Source organism: Mirounga angustirostris, unplaced genomic scaffold (genome assembly GCF_029215605.1).
Source record: "Mirounga angustirostris isolate CCGP_5_RB_7025 unplaced genomic scaffold, mMirAng1.0.hap1 SCAF_9, whole genome shotgun sequence".
In the NCBI taxonomy this organism is placed as follows: Eukaryota; Metazoa; Chordata; class Mammalia; order Carnivora; family Phocidae; genus Mirounga; species Mirounga angustirostris.
The window spans coordinates 138,734,412-138,759,409 of NW_026991717.1; the positions used below are offsets into that span (position 1 = coordinate 138,734,412).

The 24,998-nt window shown below is 45.2% G+C and overlaps 1 protein-coding gene across 9 annotated transcripts in view; it reads right to left on the minus strand.

Annotated features, from left to right (window-relative positions):
• Positions 1–4,301: 4,301 nt before the first annotated feature.
• SETD3 (SET domain containing 3, actin N3(tau)-histidine methyltransferase) overlaps positions 4,302–24,998 on the minus strand; it is a 79,525-nt gene continuing 58,828 nt past the window's right edge. For 3 of the 9 annotated variants that reach the window (XM_064571551.1, XM_045901502.3, XM_064571548.1), the window contains exons 7-13: positions 21,392–21,450; positions 20,033–20,147; positions 15,016–15,090; positions 13,790–13,956; positions 12,847–12,932; positions 6,301–6,461; positions 4,302–5,617 (exon numbers count right to left, since the gene is read on the minus strand). In XM_064571551.1, the coding sequence (XP_064427621.1) occupies positions 5,186–5,617; positions 6,301–6,461; positions 12,847–12,932; positions 13,790–13,956; positions 15,016–15,090; positions 20,033–20,147; positions 21,392–21,450 (1,095 nt within the window). In that variant the 3' untranslated portion in view covers positions 4,302–5,185. Of the gene's footprint in view, positions 5,618–6,300; positions 6,484–12,846; positions 12,933–13,789; positions 13,957–15,015; positions 15,091–18,506; positions 18,824–20,032; positions 20,148–21,391; positions 21,451–24,998 lie in introns of those variants that run through there. The other 6 variants (XR_010405310.1, XM_064571550.1, XM_064571552.1 and 3 more) reach the window with 6 other exon arrangements.

The following is a 24,998-nucleotide window of genomic DNA, read 5'->3' on the forward strand; positions in this document are numbered from 1 at the left end:
AACCTGGTTCCAGGAGGGAGGAGGCGTCCCCTCGTGGGGGAGCCGTGCGGGGTGCGCCCGAGGTGCCAGTTCCCACGCTAGACGCCAGGGACGCAAGGCTGAGCCAGCCACACAGCGCCACTTGCACACCCACGCCCGCGAGCTGGGGTGCAGCGGAGCCCAGGCTGTGCCCGGGGGGCTCTCGGTTGCCTGGAACTGAAGATGCGAGGTGAAGGGTATACACACGCATGTACACACACACGCAGCTGTGTGCATGTATGCATATCTCCGTGTCTGTGTGCACGTTTGCATATATAAAACATACGGACACACACACACACACAGGTATGTGTGAGTCGGAGCTGACAGGAGTGTGACAATCTGGGTGAACGTTCCCAACTCCATAAATGGTGCTCTGAGTCCACGAACACAGACTTCTCTGCCTTCCCGTCTTGCTTCTAAAGGAGACACCCACCGCGGCACTTGTGTTTCAAGGGGCTGGCGATCACTACCTTCTCCCACCTAAAGAAGCTCATTCATTACAAGTCGGTTAAACACCGTGGGGTTCTCCATGCGGTGGCTGGGCACGGTGTTCAGGATTCAGTCCCTGCAGGATCCCTCCTCCCCAGGAGGCGTGGACTTCCTGGCTCTCCCTGTGCCCACTGCAGGATGCACAGACGGACCGCTGACAGCCCGTCCAAGGTCCTTCCTCCGGCATTTCTCTGCCCACTGAGTACCAGAGCACACAGTCTACCCTTCCAATGACACGTGGTGTGGTCTGCCCGGATTCTTTGTTCAAACGGCCGCCCCGCCACCTTGAGGGCAGCAAGGGTTTTGGGAATCCTGAATTACTCACAGAAGCTGCCATTCACCAGGAACACAACTCCTGCTGAGTCCGGGTCTGAAGTTCCTCAAATCTATGGACAGAGGCAAGCTGTGTGTCTGCAGAGCACGGGTCATTTTTGCTACCCCAGTCCCATAAACATTTTCTGAATGCTCAGCATGCACAGACACTGTGCCACCAGCCGGTATATGCATGATCTCCTTTGGTCGTCCCAGAGCCGGGAGAGGCAGGAAGCACAGATATCATACAGGAGGGTACAAAAATGTCCAAGGACTGTGCGTGGTCCCATGGAGGGAGAACCCGGGTCTGTGTCCGGAATCCGCACACTTAGCCACCGTGCATGGCCTCCCCAAGCCTCTGCAAAGTGATTAATAAAATCAGAGCACCCCGGATGTTTAGAACACCGCCTTCAGCACAGTCACCCTGCTGGTGGGCGTCCTTAGAAAGTGCTCCCTTACTCAGGGGCCACCTGCCTCCCCCACGCTGGCCTCGGCTCTGCCTCTGCGGAGACTCCGACTGGGCATGGGCCCACCCCTCCTATGCTCCGTGGACATCACACAGCATGGGCCCACCCCTCCTATGCTCCGTGGACATCACACGGCTTCCTCCCACTCAGCCCAAGCGCACCCAGGACCAGCACGGCAGCGTCATTTGAATAACAAATTCACCAGTGCATTTAAATACAATTCCAGTTACTCAAATTCAACTTACACACAGAATTTTAGGAATACATTATGTAAGGTGCTACGGAGGAAAACAGTAGGCTGACCCCTAATGAGGTCACTGGATTCTACTCTATGCTGCCTGAAATTGACATTCAAATCGGACTGAGCCCAAATCTTGCCTCAGGGCATCAGCTATACCCAACTGAACATGCTCATTTTGCCAGATCAATAATATGAACGTGGCATAATATATCACATAAAAAGCTTCTTCCCGTAGCCATGGTTACAGCACTTTAAGATCTGGGCTCTCTGAAACTCACCCCCCAAACCAGCCTCATTTTCTTTACGGACAGTCCTATTTTAGTGCTAAGCTCAAGTCACAGGTACTTTCTTCGGTTTTGGGTTTTTTTTTTCTTAATTCTTTCACTCCAACACGTACATATTAACCACCAGAAAATACGGTAAAAAATCCCTATGTTTAAGTGAAGGCTTAATTTAGCATAACCCTGTGTATTGTATTGGGAACCTGAGAATCTTTTTAATGTCTTACCCTACCTCTCTCTCACTCTCTCTCAAAAAAAAAAACCAAAAAAACCAAAAAAAACATCTTTCAGTGAGCCTGTTCTAGAAACGACTGGGGGAAGTCACCTATCAATTGCCAGTCTGTGTGGAGAAACGGGGTGGTTCTCCAGGCCGGTGAAATCTAACTGCTAAGCATGTACACAGAGCGAAGGAACAGAAGCAGAGGCCAACTCTCCCGGACACTAGCCCGGACAGCCTCAGATCCAAAAGCATTAAGAAAAAAGTAAACTTGAAAACGACTTGAGAGAAAGGTCTATTTCGTGACAGATGGCAACGAGGGCTCTTCAATGCCAATTTAATCACTTCTCCTCGATTTTCAAATGCTTAAGTTCTGGCTCCAAGTGTTTGTGCACCAGCATGGGATCTGCTGCGCTGAAACGGGGAGGAGGGTGACCAACGTGCGCCTCAGTCTCACCGTCAGCCGAGGGCAATTCCGCCCAGCTTAGGGAAGGGAGGTTGCTCGACGGACACTCCAGCCTCCCACGGTGAAAAGTTCTGTCCTTGGGGCACCCGGGTGGCTCAGTCTGTTAAGCGTCTGCCTTCGGCTCAGGTCATGATCCCGGGGTCCCGGGATCGAGCCCCGCATCGGGCTCTCTGCTCAGCGGGGAGTCTGCTTCTCCCTCTGACCCTCCCCCCTCTCATGCTCGCTCTATCTCATTCTCTCTCTCAAATAAATAAATAAAATCTTTAAAAAAAAAATAGACCATACACAAGAGCAACAAAGCCATAAAGTATCTAGAAAATAACCTAAAAATAAAACACACAGGGGTGCCCGGGTGGCTCAGTCGTGAAGTGTCTGCCTTCTGCTCAGGTCATGATCCCAGGGTCCTGGGATCGAGCCCCGCATCGGGCTCCCTGCTCAGCGGGGAGTCTGCTTCTCCCTCTCCATCTCCCTCCGTGTGCTCACCCACGCTCTTTCTCTAGATCTCTCTCTCTCAAATAAATAAATAAATCTTAAGGAAAAAAAAAGTTCTGTTCTTATGAGCACCATTCTATGTCACAAAGGCAAAGACTGTCCTTGATTGGGAGCCTAATTTATATAATCACTTTTTGGTCCAATTACCTGAACAAACAGACCCGTCGGTGGGGACTTAATACACAGAATAGTCTCCCAAATTTTTAAGCAGGGACTTTTAATAATCACCTTACAAGTAAGAGAAGAAATGGAGTCCCCGGGGGGCCGTGACGACCCCCATCAGCAGTGCCCTGCGGGCCAGGACCTAAAGTCCAACTCCCACCCAGGGCTCTGTCAGCTCCATCGGAATCGTGTCTTTTCCAGGGAATATTTTGTCACCCCATCTCAAGACACTATTTTATATCTCAACTGTATATACTTTTTCCAAGGACGTATTTAATACTAGACTTAACTCTGAAACCAATGAGAAAATATATCCACAGACATACTGGTGATCCAAGTCCGAGTCTATGGGGGGCTTCTATGCCAGAGCAGAAAGCGCCTCACATACACAGTTCTGCCTTTTGGAAATTGATCTGTAGGTTTTACAGACTATTTGTATCTTTGGTAAAGTATCTCAGATACAAGGCTGATGGGGCAGTCTGCAATCACAGGCATCATTATGAATAGGTCGAAGCTGCACACCCATCAACAATGGCCTAGAGTTACGGGCGTCCGTCAACACTGATAAATGCTACCAACCACGTGTGAAAGTGAAACCTGCCCCTCGTATTTAACGGCCTCCTGAGCTCTAGAAGGCAATGCATCCTCAGCGCAGGATTAGGCAACTTCTCTGCAGATCTGCATCTTCTCTGAGAAGAAACAGGGAGAATGTCCTTAAGACCACCTGTGTGCACCAATGTCACCAAAATAGCAGGGTGAAGAATTTACACAGCATTTTCCAAAATAAGTGATGTCCTTCACAGTTAGGACCTCGGAGATGATGTGCAAACTTGTAGCTGAGGAAGACTGGCCATCCGCGGCCTGAGAACCGGTGGCTTTCTGGGCACACCATCCCTAGGCCTTGGCCTCCCGGAAAACCTAAAAGCGCCCTGTTGGTGTGTGCCCGCCGCCACCAGGTCCTCCTCAGGGCAGCCCCCTGCAGGCTGGGGAGTGGCCGACCTCAGGCCCATCCTGCATCTCTGTGTACCTGGGGCAAGCACAGCTCAGGGCACAGGCCACGTTCAGACCTGCTCCAAGAGTAAGCAGGATGGTTTGCGTCAAGGCTCAATTCAAAGGGCCTGTCCCCACTTAAAGAAAAGGAATACACAAAAAATATTAATCATGTTTTCCTTTTAATAAGGCTTTTTACTCAAAAGTGTAGCTTTGAAAATCTCTAGCTTGTTGTGAAAACCAGAAAAGCCAGGGAGCCGCCTCACTTCGAACACCGCCATGGCGAGCTGGACCGACACGGGAAATCAAATGCAACACTTTAAAATCAGAGCCAACATTTAAAATTAGGAGGATGATGCATGTCCTACTGTGATTCAAGGAGAAAGGACAAGTTCTTAACACAGAAAAACAAAACACAAAAGGTAAACAAATCTTTAGAAATCACTAGATGTGTGTGTGTGTGTGTGTGTATTTATATAATTAGGATTATCATCAACATTTAAAACTATTAAAAATAAGGTTGCCACCTTCACTTTTCTTTCAGTACCGGGGTGTTATTTTCTTAGGAAAAAAAAAAAGTTTCGCCCCAACCCTCAAGTTGCCAGACCTCAAGCCCGCTCTGTGCTGTACAACGCCCCCCCTCCCCCACGCTGAGCCCCCAGAGCGCCGACACCCAGTCCTGCTGTCGTCCTGGTTGTCAAGATGACAGGCCTACAAAAGCACAGCTGAGAGCAGAACTGCATTCTTCCCCAGGAAGAAAACACATTTGCCCACAATGGGTCTACAGAGTCTTCCAAAGCACCTCATTGGTGGCTTGATAACCTGTTCGTTTTGCCCAGAAGCAAGATGGCAATCTTAATCAAAGAGGGAAGCTAGATTTTTTTAAATAACTTAAAAAAAATCGTTTTTATATAAAGCAGCAAAAACATCTTTTCCTCTCTGCAGAAAGAAAAATGTGAACAAGAAAACACAGCGATGTAAATGGACGGTTCATAAACTTGCTCAACTCACCCCCCACCCCCCACCAGACGGCACCTCCTCTCAGGGCTACTGCTCTCTACCACGCTCAGTGCTATCTGAAGAAGATTCTTTGGTGCCTTCAGTCGCTCTTTTACTTTCCTCCTGATTTAAATTTCCCTTTTCTGACCTGGTCCCGTTGGGGATAGAGTTTTCACCATTCACGAGCCCGTTTTCCACAGCCTTCGCCCTGCCGACGGCCTCGGTGAGGGTGAGGGCCTCCTGCACCCCGGCCTCCTCCTCCAGGCTCCGCAAGGCCAGGGGCAGCCTGGCGCCCCCCGTGCCACTCTCCTCACACCGGGGCAGCGGGGCCCCCACCTGCACCTGCTTGCGATAGTGCTCCCGGTTCGCAGCCGCGCTCTTCACCGCTTTCTCCAAAATCTCTTTTTCTCCTAAGCGCAGCTTGATGGCCATTGCTGCACGAACAGAAAGGTCGTGGTTTTTCAAGAAGGATTTGTCTTCCTGGAAAACGAGAAAGAGCAAAATTAATTATAAGAAGTCTAAATCAGCAAAAGTACAGCGACAGAAGGCAGATCAGTTGTTGCCACGGATGGGGGCACGAGGGAAATGTGAGGGGTGACAGAAGGTTCTAGAACTTGACTGTGGCGGTGGCTGCAGGACTATGTGCTTATATCAAAATGTACACTTTAGAAGCGTGGGTTGTATTGTATTTAAATTACACCCCAAGAAAGTGATCATAAAACCAAAATGGTGAGCCTAAATCAAACGGTGTCCCACCACATTTGACAGGGAACTTGGCTTATTTTAAAAATCATTCCTTGTCTGTCTCGTGCACTGCCAGGCCCCAGGGCTCGGCACTGTGCTGAATGAATGAATGAAGGAGCGAGATGCATGTGAAGTTAGTGGTGCAATGGTAAACCTGGAAAGCACAAATGAAAACTCAGAATTACAGGAAAGTGTTGAATAATTTTTAAAAATTCATCTTCTAGTCAACAATGCCTCAAGAGGATTCTTTTGATAAGTATAAATGCGTTAAATAGGAAAATATTAATAAGTTGAATGAAAAATATCAGATATACAACGATTTTGCTAACAAAAGTCATTTACATTTAGGAAGGAATCTCTTTTTAAAAATCCCTAAAAACATGACAAAGCTCAAATCCTCACTGAAGCGATCTAATTACCTCAACAGTTGTTTTGTATGTTTTTAAAAGAAGCGAGGCTCGATCTTCAAGAAATGTCCAAAGTCTGACCTCATTGTCCCAGCTAACGGGATATTCAGAATTACCCAAAGTGAAGATTCTGTCGAGAGCATTATCTCCCAGCAAATGCTCCTTCAATTCTTCTGCAGAAATACAAACAGCCATCTGTGAGGGAGGAAACAGCACGGCTTCTCATTTTAACAAGCAGCCCACCTTGGAAAAGATCTTCCCCAGCGACGTCACCCGCCTGTGGTGAAAAGCTCCCCGGGATCGATGGGCTGGGCCAGGCCAGGCTAGGCTCTCCAGAGTAAGTCACACCAGCCTTCCTGATTGGGAGTCCAGACCAAGCCTCGGCACAGCCCTCCATCTCTCGTTGCTTTTATGAGGGACACTGAGAGCTTTGAGACAGTTTCACAAGATACGTTTTAAGGACAAATCTACAGGGACACGTCCCTTATTCTGACGACAGCCTTCTGGCAAACCACGCGCTCAGTCACACCAACGGGGTCAAAAAGACGTTCAGGTGAACAATGTAAATAGTACACACGGGTGACAGCACAACAATCCAGTGGCCCTTCTAAATTTAAATCAGATTGGTGCTCATGGCAGCAATAGACCTGACAAAGCTATTTATCTCCTCTTACAACACATAAACCACAAAACGAAAGAAATAAGAAAAATGGACTATAAAAATCTTAATGAAAAATGTGCCTTTTTCCCTCACTTGTCAGGAATTTAAACAGAAATTACAAATAAGCATAAGTGAACAACTCAATTACCTTCAAGTATATTTAAGAAAAGGAAAGGATGCAGCAACTGCTCTGAGCATTTCAGCTCCCGGCACATTATCTTCAAGAGACCCAAACATGCTGATCCTATTCATGCTCAAGAAATACACCCCAACTTCTTATGTAATTATGAGACAGTATCTCTTTCAGAGCAAAATGCCCCACAGCTGTCACTATTTACAATTCAAACTGAAGAATCTGCTGCCAGCAAACCAAACTTTTATTAGTATTAGTTAGAGGAATTCAAAGAAGAATACATCAATTGTCTTGACACGACAAATTATCTTTCTATGACTAAAGAGACACTAAAGAGAATCAGCAGACCTAAAATGATTCAGGCAGTTTGTTTTTTAAGGAAAAAAGAAGTTAATCTAATGTTCAAAAAAGAAATTTACTAGGTGGCATTTGATAGCAAAAGATCATGATAAAATTCAGGGTTTTTATATTTTGGATCCTATAGTTTATGTTCTTTGTATAAAGTGCTGAAAATTTAAAACATGCTTCCTGAGTGGTAGAGATTTCTTTTCAGAAGCCCTCACTAAGGTCACTGGTTTTGTTTTCTTCCTAAACCCGCCCAGGGTCTGCCCTCAACGTTGAAAAGCTAAGGGGCAGAAGCAGAGCCTTCTCTCTCTGCTACTTTTAACAGTGAAACTGGGCTTATTCACTCTACTGGGAACATGAAACCACCAAGGGGGGGCGAAAGGGGACATGAGGCCGTGTCACCATGTGACCAGAGGCTTCGTGAGTAGGCCCTTTCCCCTGCTTGCCTGCAGCTAACAAAGCCCTGACAGATCCTCTGAGTCCCCACCGGGGCTCTGTGCCTTCACCCGGCCACCACGGGAGTACATGTGGGGTCACCCCAGACAGTGACCAGTGCCCTAGCTCCTCAACCTGGCTCCGTGTTGAACGCTGGTTCGTCCAGACCCCTGGACTACTAGGATCTCTTCCACGAATCTTGTTCTTTGTAAACCAGCAGGAGCCACGTGGGATGCCTGGGACGCAGGCTCTGGATGAGCAGAGCTGGGTCCTGACGTGGGGCCATCACCTGCCAGCTGAGGGCCACGTTACTCCTGCTCTTCGAACTGGAGTTTCCACGTCAGTCACGTGGGAATCCCTATGCCTCACAAGCCTGATGAGAATGAGCACGAAGTCCGCCCCACACTGAGCACTGGCACAGTGACAGGGATCAGTATCACTGTCGTCTCTTGTTACAAATTCCTACAGGCTATGAACTGTGACCTTCAGTGTTCTACCTCTGCATCGTATGCAAGAAAAGCCCACAGGAAACCCTTAACTCGAGCCACGACCAAAGTACAAACTAGCCGGAAGCGCTAACTTGAGGGGCAGTGAGTCTACAGCAATGTGGCTGCTCAGAAGGGGCAAGTGCCATCTCACAGCTCTGTGGGTTCCAGCAGCTGGTGTCTACACTGCCTGGGTCTGGGGACTGTCTCTACCACCTCCACCCTGATGTCAAACCCTGGACCGGACAGCATTTCTCCTGCAGCCAGACAAGAGGACAGGGGGGCCAAGGACAACAGAGCCCAGTAGGCTCTGCCTCTGCAGACCAAACCGCCTCTTCCCTGCTGCTGGGGGAGCTTCCTTCGGAGAAGTGCTTATCTGTCTGCTCAACTAGATGGTAACTCACTTACTCACTTCTTCCTACCCAATCTGGTTTGCACAGGATCACAGGATTTACGGTAGTTTACAACAGCAAACACACACACACAATTACAAGTGAAACCTCAAGGAAGGGAATCATAAAGATCAGAGCAGAAATAAATGACATAGAAACTAAAAAAAAACACAATAGAACAGATCAATGAAACTGGGAGCCGGTGGTTTGAAAAAATTAATAAAACCGATAAACCTCTAGCCAGACGTACCGAAAAGAGAAAGGACCCAAGTAAGTAAAATCACAAACGAGAGAGGAGAAATAGCAACCAATACCCCAGAAATACAAACAATCTTAAGAGAATATTATAAAAAATTACAGGCCAACAAATTGGATAATTTGGAAGAAATGGATAAATTCCTAGACACATATGAACTACCAAAATGGAAACAGGAAGAAACAGAAAATTTGAACAGACCAATTACCAGCAAAGAAATTGAACCAGTAATCAAAAATCTCCCAACAAACAAAAGTCCAGAGCCAGATGGCTTCACAGGCAACTTCTACCAACCATGTAAAGAAGAGTTAATACCTACTCTCAAACTATTCAAAAAATATAAAAGGAAGGAAAGCTTCCAAATTCATTCTATGAGGCCAGCATTACCCTGATAACAAAATCAAATAAAGACACCACAAAAAAAGAGAACTACGGGCCAATATCCCTGATGAACATGGATGCAAAAATTCTCAATAAAACACTAGCAGATCGAATCCAACAGTACATTAAAAGAATTATTCACCATGATCAAGTGGGATTTATTCCTGGGCTGCAGGGGTGGTTCAATACTCACAAACCAATCAACAATACACCACATTAATAAAAGAAAGTATACGAACCATATGATCCTCCCCATAGATGCAGAAAAAGCATCTGACAAAGTACAACATCTATTCATGATAAAAATCCCTCCACAAAGTAATAGGTCTAGAGGGAGCATACCTCAACATAATAAAGGCCATATATGAAAGACCCACAGCTAATATCACCCTCAATGGGGAAAAACTGAGAGGTTTTCCAGTATGGTCAGGAACAAGACAGAGATGTCCACTCTCACCATTGTTATTTAACATAGTACCGAAGTCCTAGCCACAGCAATCACACAACAAAAAGAAATAAAAGGCATCCAAATCAGCAAAGAAGAAGTCAAACTTTCACTATTAGCAGAAGACATGATACTATATATAGAAAACCCAAAAGACTCCACCAAAAAACTGCTAGAACTGATAAACGATTTCAGTTGCAGGATACAAAATCAATATACAGAAATCTGTTGCATTTCTATACACCAATAATGAAGCAACAGAAAGAGAAATTAGGCAATCAATCCCACTTACAACTGCACCAAAAACAGTAAGATACTTAGGAATAAACCTAACCAAAGAGGTAAATGATTTGTACTCTAAATTAAACTACAGAACACTTATGAAAGAAATTGAGGAAGACACAAAGAAATGGAAAGACATTTCATGTTCATGTATCGGAAGAACAAAGATTGTTAAAATGTCTATACTACCCAAAGCAATCCACACATTTAGTGCAATCACGATCAAAATACCAATAGCATTTTTCACAAGAGCTAGAACAAACAATCCTAAAATTTGTATGGAACTACAAAAGACCCCGAACAGCCAAAGCAATCTTGAAAAAGAAAAACAAAGCTGGAGTCGTCACAATTCTGGACTTTAAGTTATACTACAAAGTAGCAGTAATCAAAACAGCATAGTACTGGCATAAAAAAAGACACACAGATCAATGGAACAGAACAGAAAACCCAGAAATGAACCCACAATTATATGGTCAATTAATTTTGACCAAGCAAGAAAGAATATCCAATGGAAAAAGACAGTCTCTTTAACAAATGGTGTTGGGAAAACCGGACAGCAACATGCAGAAGAATGAAACTGGACCACTTTCTTACACCATACACAAAAATAAACTCAAAATGGCTTATTAAAGACCTAAATATAAGACAGAAAACCATTAAAATCCTAGAGAAGAACACAGGCAGCAACCTCTTTGACATCAGCTGAAGGACTAGGTATGTCTCCTGAGACAAGGGAAACCAAAGCAAAAATGAACTATTGGGACTACATCAAAATAAAAAGCTTTTGCACAGCAAAGGAAACAATCAACAAAACTAAAAGGCAACCTACTAAATGGAAAAAGATATTTGCAAATGACGTACCTGATAAAGAGTTAGTATCCAAAATACATAAAGAACTTAACAAACTCAACACCCAAAAAACAAATATTCCAATTAAAAAATGGGTAGAAGACATGAATAGACAGTTTTCCAGAGAAGACATACAAATGGCCGACAAACACAGGAAAAGATGTTCGATATCACTCATCATCAGGGCAATGCAAATCAAAACCACAATGAGATACCACCTCACACCAGTCAGAACGGCTAAAATTAACAAGTCAGGAAACGACAGATGTTGGCGGGGATGCGGAGAAAGGGGAACCCTCCTACACTGTTGGTGGGAATGCAAGCTGGTGAGGCCACTCTGGAAAACAGTATGGAGGTTTCTCAGAAAGTTAAAAATAGAGCTACCCTATGATCCAGCAATCACACTACTAGGTATTACCAAAGAATACAAAAATACTAATTCAAACGGATATAGGCACCCCGATGTATATTGCAGCATTATCTACAATAGCCAAAATATGGGGAAAGAGACCAAATGTCCACTGACTGACGAATGGATAAAGAAACTGTGTTATATACATACAATGGAATATTACTCAGCCACCAAAAAGAATGAACTCTTGCCATTTGCAACGATGCGGATAGAGATAAAAAGTATAATGCTAGGCAAAATAAGTCAGTCAGAGAAAGACAAATACCATATGATCTCACTCATATGTGGAATTTAAGAAACAAGACAAATGAGCAAAAGGGAAACAAGAGAAACAGACAAACCAAGAAATAGACTCTAAACTCTATAGAACAGGGGTGCCTGGGTGGCTCAGTCGTTAAGCGTCTGCCTTCGGCTCAGGTCATGGTCTCAGGATCCTAGGATCAAGCCCCACATCGGGCTCCCTGCTCAGCGGGAAGCCTGCTTCTCCCTCTCCTACTCCCCCTGCTTGTGTTCCCTCTATCGCTGTGCCTCTCTCTGCCAAATAAATAAAAAAAAAAAACCTTTAAACTCTATAGAAACACAATGATGGTTACCAGAGGGGAGGTGGGGGGAGGGAGATGGGGGAAATAGGTGATGGGGATTAAGGGAGTGCACTTGTGATCAGCACAGGGGATATATGATTCCCATATTGTACATATTACACTATACATTAACTAATTGGAATTTAAATAAAAACTTAAAAAAAAAGTAAACGTGAAACCTCAGGACCATGGGATTGGGACGGGGGGGTACATTTTCAGACAAAAAATGAAAACACAACCACAATAGGTCAAATCTCAGTATAAGAAACCCCAAATGTCTTGTCTTAAGTAAACATAAAAGTAGATGCTCAATACATACATTTAACACTTTCTGTACCCGAAATCAGAGGCTGCAGACAAGAACATTTTGTGATGTAAACAGATTCTGTTTGCAGCGTTAATGACTCTAACAGGATGCCTGACATTAAAAAGCTTGCCAGCAGTTTCAGATCTGGAACGCAGAGTCAGCTGCCCAGTGAAGTCCTGTGGCTCACGTATGCCACGCTGACCACGTGACGTCAGGGGGCACTCACACGTCAGCACGGCGCGAGTGAGAGGAGGCTGTCTGCGGAGCGAGCACAGCAAAGACGCCCCTCTACAAACGCAGAATTTTCATGCAGACAACCCCAGATGTTTTAAGTTATCTTCCAACCCAGTAGGGAATCAGTTGTTTATTACAGATGAATATTGACAACACATCAAGAATTTAATAAAACATTTCCAGGGTCAAACAGATCCACTTCGGTTTCCAATAGTGCCTTCTCCCCTCTCCCCAAAAAGTGCTCTAGTTTTAAATAAACAATTGTATCTTTAATCTGAATCTTTAATCTAAATCTATGATTTACACTTCATGAATTTTTTAAAAAGTCAACATCTTTTTTTTCCCCCGGAAATCATTTACCTTCGGTCATGCAGAACACACGGAGAAAAGCCAGGAGCTGCGCAGAGACCGGTGGCTCGGTAAAATGCAGCGCAAACACACTGGAACTGACAAAAGTGGGAACAGCATTAGTCCCCCTGCCTGGGCACCTGCTCCCGGCAAGCGAGATCCCTTCACTCTATACTCTGCAGGGTGGGTCATCCTCAAGGGGCGCCCACCCCTCGCCTGAGCCCTACAAGTACTGCCTTGGATGCCTGGGAAGCACAGGACGGCGGGCTTCCCGGAGAGGACAGTAGTGACTGCCGGCTGTCCAGCTGTCCAGCGTCTAAAAGCCTTCACCTCAGGGTGCACACGACATACTCAGAGAATTAAGTGTGCCCGTGGTTCTCAAAAACTGTTAACAATAATTTATGTTGAGTTCACATTTTAATCATTAATCAAATATTGACAAGTTCAATAAAAACAGGTCTGGATAATCCATTTTCATTAAGAACGGTTCCTCCATTCCCCGGAGAACTAATAAATCATAATTCTTGTCTTCTTTATCATTTTGCACCTCAAATGCAAGAAAATCGCGAAGAATTTCGCCAGAAATTCTTGAATGGGGATCATGACTTCATTACAGAAACTAATGGTGGCAAAGAATTAAATGAAACAAATTGATCCGGGTCATTAACCTTTTCAAGGTGAAAGACACCAATGATCCACAGTATTTATTTAACTTAATGAGGAGCTCAGGCCGTGTCCCCTGGAACGGACCGTGAGTGCTCCCAACGACAAAATGCTATTTATCTGAAAACACTGCTAAGTCTCCATGCATCTCTGTTTAAACCTGCTGTGTAGCAGCGACAAAGACATGAAGACAAACCACTCTAGAGAAGTTGTATTAACGCACCAACTAAACACTGCACAACTGAAAATACTTTAAGGGACACAGGAAAGAGGTGAGTGTTTCCGTACGTACGTGGGGATGCCGGCGCGGGCCAGGACCTCAGCCTTCATGGCGTACAGCCGGTCACTCTTACTGACTCCCAGCTTTATTTTCACTCTGTCGTGTGAATTATTGTCAAAGAAAAAACCACTGTGGATCACAAACTCTGCATTTGACCGAGTGCCATAAAAAATGTAAATCTGAGATGCAGTAAAGAAAAAAATAAAGGGATATAAAAGAAATTCAACATCATTCTCAATACAGAGCAGGGCAAAGGATCAGTTCCCCTATGTTCAACTGTCCTTTCCACTAGGGTCACACGACAGCTCTACAGTGACTACACGTCTCCCCTGCAATCCCGCAACGCCCCAGCTGCCCGGACTGAGCCGGGTGACAGAGGCTGTCTATTCCCGCTGCCGCGTGGGCCTGCCTGCCTCTCAGAGGAGCCCGGGCCACAGCGCTCCCTGCCTCCTCCCCGTCCCTGGGACAGCGAGACTAGTACGTACGGCTGACAACTGGCGACCATCCCCCCTCTCCTTCTAATACAAGAGTCTCCCCTGGAACAAGATCTCAGACAATGTCTGTCAAGACACTCATTTCCAGGTCCTGTGGCAATTCGGCACCTAGCAGGAGGGTTTCTAACTCTTCTGAAGGAAGGGCCGATCAGCACTTCGTTAGTTGGTTTTGTCTCAGTTGGAACGTCAACGGTGCGTCAACGGCTGACGTCAGTTCTGCTTTTGGGGGTTAACTGCTTGGTCATAAGCCCAATAGGCAGAAAGGAGGCATTCAAAGATGCGCATTTTCAAATGTACTGAAAGGCCTGACCCTGCCCCCACCCAGGTTATGAGAGAAAAATTCACGGATTAAAGTGGATATGTAAGATCCACGGCTCCCAGTCCCCTTGTTTTTGCCATTTAAATAAACAGCCTCTTTATAAACAAGGTTCTAATCAACAGAAAAAGAGAGAGAACAATGCGGATTATGTAATCGAAAACTGTGTTCTACTGTCATAACACAAAGTTTATTTTCAGTTGACAGGATCACAAATATTAGGTCAACTGTGCAAGTAAGTGCCTTCACATCTTTTTTCTTTGTGGACCCAAAGCACAGTATGTTTCTTACAGCTTTGGGTCTCAAGATGTGTTCCCTAACCAGTCCTAAATACAAATCCCCCACTTTTCTGAGTTAAATACCCTCTCACCCTGATCCACGCAGTATTAACCCCCTGCCCACTGGCCAGCCGACCTTATGCCGCCTACCTGCTCTCCCGCCCGGAAGTCCCGCAGAGCGACACACTCACAGCGATCATCTTCCAGGTTGTAGCCGGTGGTGATCTAGGCGGGGGAGAGGGTGACAACTGTGAGCACCAAGGTCTGCGGTCCCCTCACTCATGAGGGTCTTTTTCGGCAATTAGAAGATAAAAGATACCCAAAGGTACTGCACTCTGCATGCTTTACTAAACCGACAGAGAACTGCTTGGTTATTTCCATTAATCCTGTTTATACCAGAGATTCTTATACAAGATTCTGCACCTCGAGTAAAGGACCTAACTATTAGGAAAATACAGTGTACAGATTATCACTCGCTGGCCTCAAGCATAGTCACTTGTCCCAAACCAAGCCCCACAGACAGAAGCAGGGTCTCCTGGAGAACTCTAGCTGAATGGCAGCTACGTTTGGCCACCAAGAAATGAAAGTGTGTCTTCCGTTGGATAAAGAATCAGGGAAAAAGAAAAGCCTGTTTCTAGATTATGTACATATTTTACCCTGAAATTAGAGAAATTGGAACTTTCAGATAAGCGAAGGGAAAATAAAATAACTGAGCTGTAGCCTATCCATTTTCAGCTGCGTGCTAGGCTGTTAGCATCTCTAAGCCCGCTCCCTACACCAGAAGCCTGCATCTCTCCCCAATCTCTCCTGTCCTGGGGGGCCAGGCAAGTCCATGTCTCGATGCACAAGGCACAGAGATATTCCTGGTGCCACTGCAGGTCAGCACTTGAACTCCTAAATTATCCTCTGGGTTCTTTCCTTCCTCGTCATTGCCCTGCGTGGCCGAGGTCCTTACCGTTTGCAAAAACCTTCTGACCGGCTTCCAATTCCTCACTGTCCTTCCTGCATCTCTAGTGACACTACAGTGTCGACCTCCTGTTTAAAACCTTTTGGTGGCCCTCCACTCTACCCATAGGAAAAAATCCAAATTCTTGAGCACGGCCAATTTATGAGGAGGCCCATGTCTCCCTTCGGCCTCTTGACCTGCTATCGCCCGCCACACCGGTCTCTGCTCCAGCTCCCTTGTGCCTAGAACTACCTTTTGCACCTGTTTTGTCTGAGCCCCGGCTTCTTTAGGGGTGCCTGCCCTTATCCTACCCAACCACCCTGCACTCCCAGAGTCCCTGTGTTGTCACCCCTCATCTAACACCTGCCCCACCAGCCAGACCTGGAGCTCCCTTTTCACCTGTGTCCCCAGCGCTGAGCACTCTGTACCTGACACCTGAAACCCTTTGATAATATTTACTTGATGCATGAACCACCAGGGTAAGGAACGGGGTCCCCAATTTATATTAAAAGCTCCTTCTGGGGCGCCTGGGTGACTCAGGGGTTAAGCATCTGCCTTCGGCACAGGTCATGATCCCAGGGTCCTGGCACTGAGCCCCGCATCAGGCTCTCCCCTCAGTGGGAGGCCTGCTTCTCCCTCTCCCACTCCCCCAGCTTGTGTTCCCTCTCTCGCTGTCAAATAAATTAAAAAAAAAAAAAAAAAAAAGCTCCTTCTTAGAAGTCCACCCCTCAGAGCAGCCTCCCCAGTCTCTTTGATTGTCTGAAACTGCATGTCCTGAGAATCACCACTCCAGACCGCTGCAAGTGCTACTTGCTCATAAAGGTATCAACAGCTTGGATCCAAAAACTTACTTCCGAATCCAGGGAATGGCATTTTTAGGATGGAGGGCAATGTGACGATCATCCTTAAACCCAGTATCCCCAGAACCAATGGCCTATGAACCGTCTACCTAGAAATCCCTCATGCTTCTGCTCTGCAAAGCCAACAGAGACACAAAAGCGACAACAAATGAATTGCAGCTCCCAGGAATCTGGCACATCTCCGCTCACAGGACAGTTTCAACACTTGATAGGATCAGCCCTGGGAAGTTCCTGCCCACTGTCAAAATCGCTGTTCTGACCCCAAAACATGATTCTGGTGACAAGGACAGAACAGGAACTGCCTGAGAGCTCCCTGCCCTGAAAGTCTGCAGCTCCGCAGCCATGTTTACCCGGGACCCGGCAGGAGGCGCAGATAGCAGGAGGGCAGGCAGGGAAGCAAGAGGGGCAGGAAAGGGCCAAACAAGAAACAAAAATAATTAGGTAGAAACACGGGAGGTAGACAACAGGCCGGGAAGGGAGGCTCACGGAAGGGGAGGCATGGGGCGATGTTACACAGGGCACCCAGAGCAGCCTTCCTTGAGGAAGTGTGTAAGTGGTCTTGCAGACAGTGTTTCAGGCAGCAGGAACAGCCCATGCAAAGGCCCAGAGGTGAGTGTGTGCTGGTGTCTGAGGAAGCCCAGGGTCCCAGACCTGTGTGTGCTGGGAGTATAGTGGGGACAAGTTAAGCAGGGAGCCTTGTCTGTTACTTATAAAAACCTGGGCTTTCACTTTGAGACTGGAAGCCTTGTATAAATCTAAATGTTTTAGATGTTTTAATACTCAACCAGAAAGACCTTGAAAAAGAGCCTCTCTCAATTCTGCTTAAATTTCCAGGAGAGTTATGCTCTCAAATACAAGGGCTGGTTACTTCAACATGCTTTACCTACTGGAACGGACACAGTGGCCTATAAACCACTTGGCAGTGTCCTCTGCACAAACCGAACCAGCTCAAGAAAGGAAAACTGCTGCTTACATTAATTCTGAACCAGTCACGCAGAATTTAAAGATACATCTTATCTTAGAATTTAATATGATGTCCATGAACTTGTCTGAATCTGTTTCTCCAAGTGGCTAGGAAATGGGCTCACACATGCCACCATCTCTGGCCCAGGGACCAACCCAGCCTTTTCCCTTCTCCCCTAGTTCCCTGCCGCTCCTGGTCTGGAATTACTGCTGTAGGCTCGGCTCTCCCATCTCTGCTCCCAGAAGCAGGTTTTTGTCAGAAGCACAGCGTTGCCGGGTTACAAATTTCTACCTACTCCCTCGGTGGTAGTCAGAACAGACAGACAACGACTGTCAAGATAGACACACACAAAACAGAAAATCGGCTGTCTGAAAAGCCAAGCCTTAATTTCAAGGACCTTATTTTTAAAAAGAGATTAACTGTTAATACATGTGATATACAACTTCATAGTGTTAAAATAGATTCTCAAATTCTACCAGACGCAATCTCCCTTGAAGTCTTATAATTACAACGGAAAATGGTTCAACCAAGGTGTGGAGTTAAGTATTCAGGGAAAACGACCACTATAAGAAAAAGCACCAGCATCTTGTAGAAACCTTCTAAAGGCTAGCAATGCTTCGCCAGCTCTGGGGTGGGATGCAGACTTTATGAACAGCGCTAGAGAAAACACAGCATTCGTGGTTGTCACCAATGCATTATTTTTATTTTGAGATGCACTAACTTTTTGTTTTTTACTCCTAGAGGGAAAAGAGTGAATAGTTTAATCCGATTTACATGAAAGCAACACAAAAACCAGTGTGTATATAAAGGTGTGAGGGCGCAAATGCACACAAAGGAGAGAAAGAGTTGCACAAAACCATTAACCATGTACCTGGAGGGTGTTGTGCAGAGGGACCCGGGCCACGGGCAGGGCCGGGTGCTGGCAGGGTGCTGGCAGGGTGCTGGAGGAGAAGGGAACCTCCACATTTTATTCCCGCAGAGGCCTCTGTTTAACTGTTTTTGCTTGTTTACAATAGAGTATGGACTTTTTTAAATTTGCGATATAAAACAATGAACTCTAATGATCAATCACGTTTGAGAACCAATGATCTAATCCAGTGAAGCAAAAAGAAAAATACTATAGTCAAGTATTAAAACCTTTTTGAAAAATTTTAGAACTTCGATCTTGTAATCAGTGTTAAGATAGCTCTGAAAGGAGAAAAAAAAAAAAACAAAGAATGAAAGTAAATAAAATATACTGCTCCTTACTATGGCTAATTAAATTAAGCATATCTAAACTAAGACAGAAATATAATTGTAAGAGGGGAACTCTTCGTTCTCCACAAGTTAAGAGTATGCTTGTTGCTACACCTTTCCAAATTAGCACCAGGGTATTCCAACTTCAAGTGTTTGGCACGTGTTACATGTGTTCTGGCCGTTTCGTGGGGTTGGATGTGAAACACTCATTTACAGCATTTTTTAAGCCCGTTTATAGTACTGCTAATAATAACAAAGGGAGCTGATGTTGAGAAAAGATGAACAAAAAAGTAACCAAGCTGGTATTCCAGTTATAATGCTTAAAAATTCAAAATATTCTGAAGTTGATCCTATTTCTGTGTACGGGTATCAGGAAATCTTGCTCAGACAACCCCCTCAGCACAGAGAGCGCGTCAACCTCCACCGTTGCCGGGAATCCAAAGAACGCTGAGGAACAGGGAGCCAGCTTCCGTGGCTTCCTCCTTTCACATGTCGTAATTAACAATCACCCTCAAATTTCCTTATTTTCTTAGTGTCTCCTACCCGGTGCTTCCCACGCCAACCCTGCATGCGAGGCCAGGAGCCAAACGCCCCAGAGCGCCTCCTCCTGCCCCAGCACCAGGGAAACCAGCACCAGCTCCTGAACAAAAGCAGGTTAAGAAGCGGGGCCAAGGATGTGGCAGTGTGTCAGGTGAAGGGAAAGGGAACAGCGAGCAGTCAGAGAACGTAATGGCCGGGAATGTAGTCAGCAAAGAGAAAACAAGGAACAGAAAAGGAAAAAGAAGAAAGGTGTTTTTTTTTTCCTTCAATAAATCAGTATTTTAAGACAGTAAGAAAAAAAACTTTGGTTTAGTCTGTGGTTCAATAAGATAAGAAAATGAATGTTTAGGCTGGAATTAGGGCTTAGCAAATAAATGCAGTTCACTGTGGTTTCTGAAAGTGGAATGAGATTCAAGTTCCTGGTTTTTAGGATTCAGCAAACGCAGAGAGAGAAAAACACCAGCTTCTCTCTGTGGGAGGTCGGAGGGGTGGCTCGGCTTGGTTCTGCCTGCTCCCTCTGGAGGGAGGCAGCAAGGGGGCAGGATTTGTAGGTGGAATGTCCACTCTAAAGCTTATTCACCACAGCTCCCCGGATTAAACACAACGCAGAGGGGGCGTTACCAGGCCGTTGGTGTGATTGCACATGTCCCATAAAGGAATCAGCGCCAGGGTCACCCGGGAACCGTCCTCCGTGGGAATTTGGTTTTGTCGAGTCATAACAGAAGAGACTGCCCACCTGTAACGATCAGAAAAGAGGTGAACTACGGTAGGCACATTTCAGAGCCCAGTGCAGTGAGACCTCCACGAGAAACTCTGGTTTGTCTGACGTCTCACCAGTGTTCAAAACCTTATCCTAAGTACCACAGGTGATGATTGGCCTTCTTCATCATCATTTAAAATTAAATCTAGGGCTGAGGGGAGGAAGGGGAAACTGGGAGGGAAAAGGAGACAGAGAAAACCCAGGGGTGAGGATAAAGGGGGGATGTTCCATCCAGGGAGACGGAGAGTCTGGAAGGAGGGCCGGGGACAGAGATCTCCAGGCCTCCAGGCTTCAGCCGGGACCCCCCCCCCCCCGCCCCGAGCCCACACCACCTTCTCCTACCCAAATGCTAACTCTGCACCTGTATGAAACCTCAGTGAAAGGCAAACAACATAACTCCTTTCTGACCAGAAACCCTCTAAGAACTCAACAAAATGTGGCATGTTATTTTTTATTACATTGTGCAGTCAATTAAATCTTTTTGTTTAAAAAAAAATTACATGATTTCACTCATATGTGTAATTTAAGAAACAAAACAGAGGAGCATAGGGAAAGGAAAGGAAAAATAAAATAAGATGAAATCAAAGAGGGAGACAAACCATAAAAGACTCTTAATCATAGGAAACAAACCGAGGGTTGCTGGAAAGGAGGTGGGTGGGGGGATGGGGTAACCGGGTGATGGGCATTAAGGAGGGCACGTGATGTAATGAGCACTGGGTGTTATACGCAACTGAAGAATCATTGAACTCTACCTCTGACACTAATAATACACTATATGTTAATTAACTGAATTTAAATTTTTATAGAAATCCCCACTTTACACTAAAATAGTCTATTTAAAAAGGGGGAAAAGTCCTCATGACCACCCCACGTGAAAGTTAATCTCCACTATCACCTGGCCACCTTGGCTAATCCCACCACTACAGGTGAAGGCAATTTCTGTGTGGTTATTAAAATGCTGATCCTTACCCCAGCTGTCCATTATAACTTCTGCAGGACTACCTGTCTGGGGGCTTTAACTGGTCACAGCAGATCACTTCTTACTGAAGTACTTCCCACTTCCAAGATCCCCAGATCACTCAGAAACCACCCCCCCAACACACACAATACACAACACACACCAAAGATGTAAACACACACACACCCCACAACCATCCCCCGCCACACCCCAACACACACACACACACACACACCCCACACCCCACCCCACCCCCACCAACCTGTAGTCCTCATAAGTGAAAGCATCCTTCAACGGCAGTTTGTTGGCGTGAGGATGGGTCTGGGAATTAGAAGTTTCAGAAAGCAGACGTGAAAAGAGAAGAAGGGAAAACAGAAATCAGTCAGCAGAATTTCATTATTTAGCTGCCTAACAGATCCTAACAAGAGCCAAATGAAGCAGGAGGCGTCCAGCCGCGCTACTGAGGGATCATCGTGCTATTATGCTCTCATACATCACTGTCAACTTAATTTGTTGTGCCCAGCAGCCGCCATAAATCTGCTTCTTCATATTTCGATACCAGAACCCACAGACACCACACAAAAATAAAATTTAAGGTGGACTGACTTAACCAAAGGTGGGCACACCCACGCTCTGAGAATCTGATGCAAACTGAAACCGGGAGCCTCCGAAGTTAGGGGTCTGTCCTGGCCTTCCTCGAACCCTTCTACCCACAAGCTGCATATCCCTCATGAATACATTTCAAATCTCGTCTTATATCGATAAAAGGAGCAATTAAAGGCACTCTAATAAATTGAAGGTTCTTTCATTTATCTCTGACTTAAATCATTTGGATGGAAATCAACTTATGTGCAAATGAATCATATACGTAGTAAATGCGGCTCAAGTACAGAAAATCAAGAGAGTTTTGTGAAATAATAAATTTTACAAACAAGACAAAGATAAAACAGAGAATGGCCTATTTAAATCGGACTACATTTTTCCCCCTCTGGACAAAAGAACATTTGGTAACGATGTCCCAAACGTCACACTTATGAGAACATTTTATCCATTCCCTATTCTCTCAGCACAACGACCCCCCCCCCCCCGGACCTTTCCAGCGCTCAAAAACTTTGTCTCAGTTAAGAAATTATAAGCTGTAACAGCATAATTTTAATCTTCGGTTTCAATTCCGGTCTGACAGAGACGGCAGCGAGTGACCAAGTGAGCAAACGGCCATCCCAAAGACGCGACGAGACCCCGCGGTCCGGTCTCCGCGCCGCTGCCGATGCGTGGAGCTCTGTGTAGCATGCAGTTTGTATCCTGGAGCATTAGCATCACAAGTGCACGGCCATTTATCATCGCTCCCCGTAATGTACTTGCTGGCACCACGCGCAGGACAGTAGGGGATGAGGTAAAAGTGGCTCAAACCGTAAATCAATTAGAAAACAAAAGCTTGTGCTCAGTGCGCAATTTTAGGCAAATTATATACTACAAAAGGCTGCCAGTTGGGTGTTAGCTCCCAGGTGCCCGCTCTCTCCTCTAATTCTTCACCCGGTTTTAACCCTTAGGATTAAAAGTCAAAACATAATGTGTGTGTAAGTTTGAAATGTTGCAGGAACATAAATGAAATTAAAGAAGGTATGTCTCAAGTCAATATATAAAATGACATATTGCCCAGAGGACTCTTCCAGCTGCTGGTGGCAGATCGGGATTTTCTCTGTTAAAAAAAGAAAAAAAAAAAATCCGATGCTTTGGTCAACCCCAGCGATGATGCGAGAATCCCAGGGCTTGAAGGTTCTTTCCAAACTCTTTTTGTAATGAATGAAATGGAAGGCCATGTCCTAAGAGCCTAAAGATGCTGTCCATTTACCGTTAATAAAACTTAGCCGTAACAGTGTTCAGGTTTTTCCTTATAAAAGTACAAATTCAGCAGGTAAGAACTGTCCCTCCACAAAACCAGAACCACTGTGCCGGTAAGAAGCAGCACAGCAAGGACCTCGCCTGCCGAAACCCTCTATCACTTACGATCAGTGACACTTCACATCTGCGCCACGGCGGACGGGGGCAGGATGGCGCACACGCCACCGCATTTCAAACTCTAGGACGTGGGAAGCATTGTTGTTTTTGCTATTTTAAAGTACTTTAATTCATTTAAACTGTGGAATGCACTATGGTATTTAGAGAGTTGGTAAATTCCAACACTCAATCCCATAGGTATTAAGAATCTGACCCACCCTCCCAAAAAAAGTCTGACTTACTGAATAGAAGAAAGGATGACAATTTTCAAAACTGGAATGCTGAATGTCAAAATGACTTGAGCAACGACCTTCCACCATTGCAGGACCCTGACACAGCTGTGGACTCTGCAACCGTACTCAAACAAGGTAACCTCCTCAAGGGCCAAAAAGATGGAAAACTAACTCTCCAAAATGTTTCCCTTCCTCCTATTTATATACCTTTCTTACCGAAAACAGAAGTTCATGCTCATAGTCCTGGTGAAGTCGTAAAGACAACTCAGGGGGAAAAAATATGCAAATGCTTTCCTCAGATTAATTTTGATGATTATTTGGCTGTAGGGTTATGTAATATTTGCAAAATCTGTTAGAAATAATTGTTCCTATATGCTTAAAAATTAGGGTGTGCCTCCTGTATGTAATTCTGGTATAAAAAGCTATTCTGCCACAGAACACATGCACTTAACCGTTATGCTGAGGCACAATTTGACACTGTGGAGAAAGGCAAATAACTGCCATTTCAACAGGGCTCTCACCACTGTGGCACTATCGCCACCTACTGGCCTCAGGGTAGAACAGGCAGAGCCGCAGAGTTCCTCAATTCCTGAATTCCTTCCCAGGGTAAGGCCTACAAAGCAACTTACAGTAAACCCAATCTAGGGTTTATCTACTAGAATAGCTACTGTTTCAGCTTTACTCAAGCAAAATTTGGATTCCAAAAAAAAAAAAACACCTACCCTACCTCTTAAAAGTATTGTACAATAGTTCTACAAGGATCTTGAACCATTGAAATACTGAAAATGATTTGCGTGTGAAAAACATTTAACTTTGAAAAGAAGTAATTTCACATATCCTGAAAAAATGAACAAGAATAAGAAAAATACCGGTTTCAAACACTCCTGAAGCTCTGGACCCAATGATTTTTTTTTTTTTAAACACCAAGTCTTTTTCCTGCTGAAGACCAAGTTAAGGCTTAAAAATACATCTTGCAAAAATTTTAATATTAACCCAAAGTTATTTGAAAGTTCCTAAAATGTTCTTGGATGAAAAGTCTTTAAGGTCATCCATTAAAGGCAGGATAAACATTCCTCACCTTATAAAGCAAAATCTGATCAAGGTTTTGTTTATCATGACATATCTTCTCCAAGAGAAGACATTCCTAAGTTGTACTCTAAAAAAGTAGGGGAGCCTCGGTCACTCAGCCGGTTAAGTGTCTGCCTTCGGCTCAGGTCATGATCCCAGGGTTCTGGGATCGAGCCCCACGTTAGGCCCTCTGCTCAGCGGGAAGCCTGCTTCTCCCTCCCCCACTCCCCCTGCTTGTGTTCCCTTTCTCGCTGTGTCTGTCTGTCAAATAAATAAATAAAATCTTTAAAAAAAAATAAAAAAGTAAATTAGAACAGAAAGCTTATTCTTTGTGGCCAATTAGCTTTCGCTGTGACTCGTTTCCGAGACATAGATGTACCTGGGATGGGTGAGGAGGGCCATCCGGCAGTGTCAGGGGCAAGTCTGGGATCTGCCAAAGCATTAACTCCCTCCCCACCCCCACCCCATAAAGACAGGGTTAGAAACTAGCCACAGATTTTTCTGCAGATTTTTAAATGATTGATATTTTTACTTTTTTGAGCATTATAAATATTTGAAGTTGGAGAAATA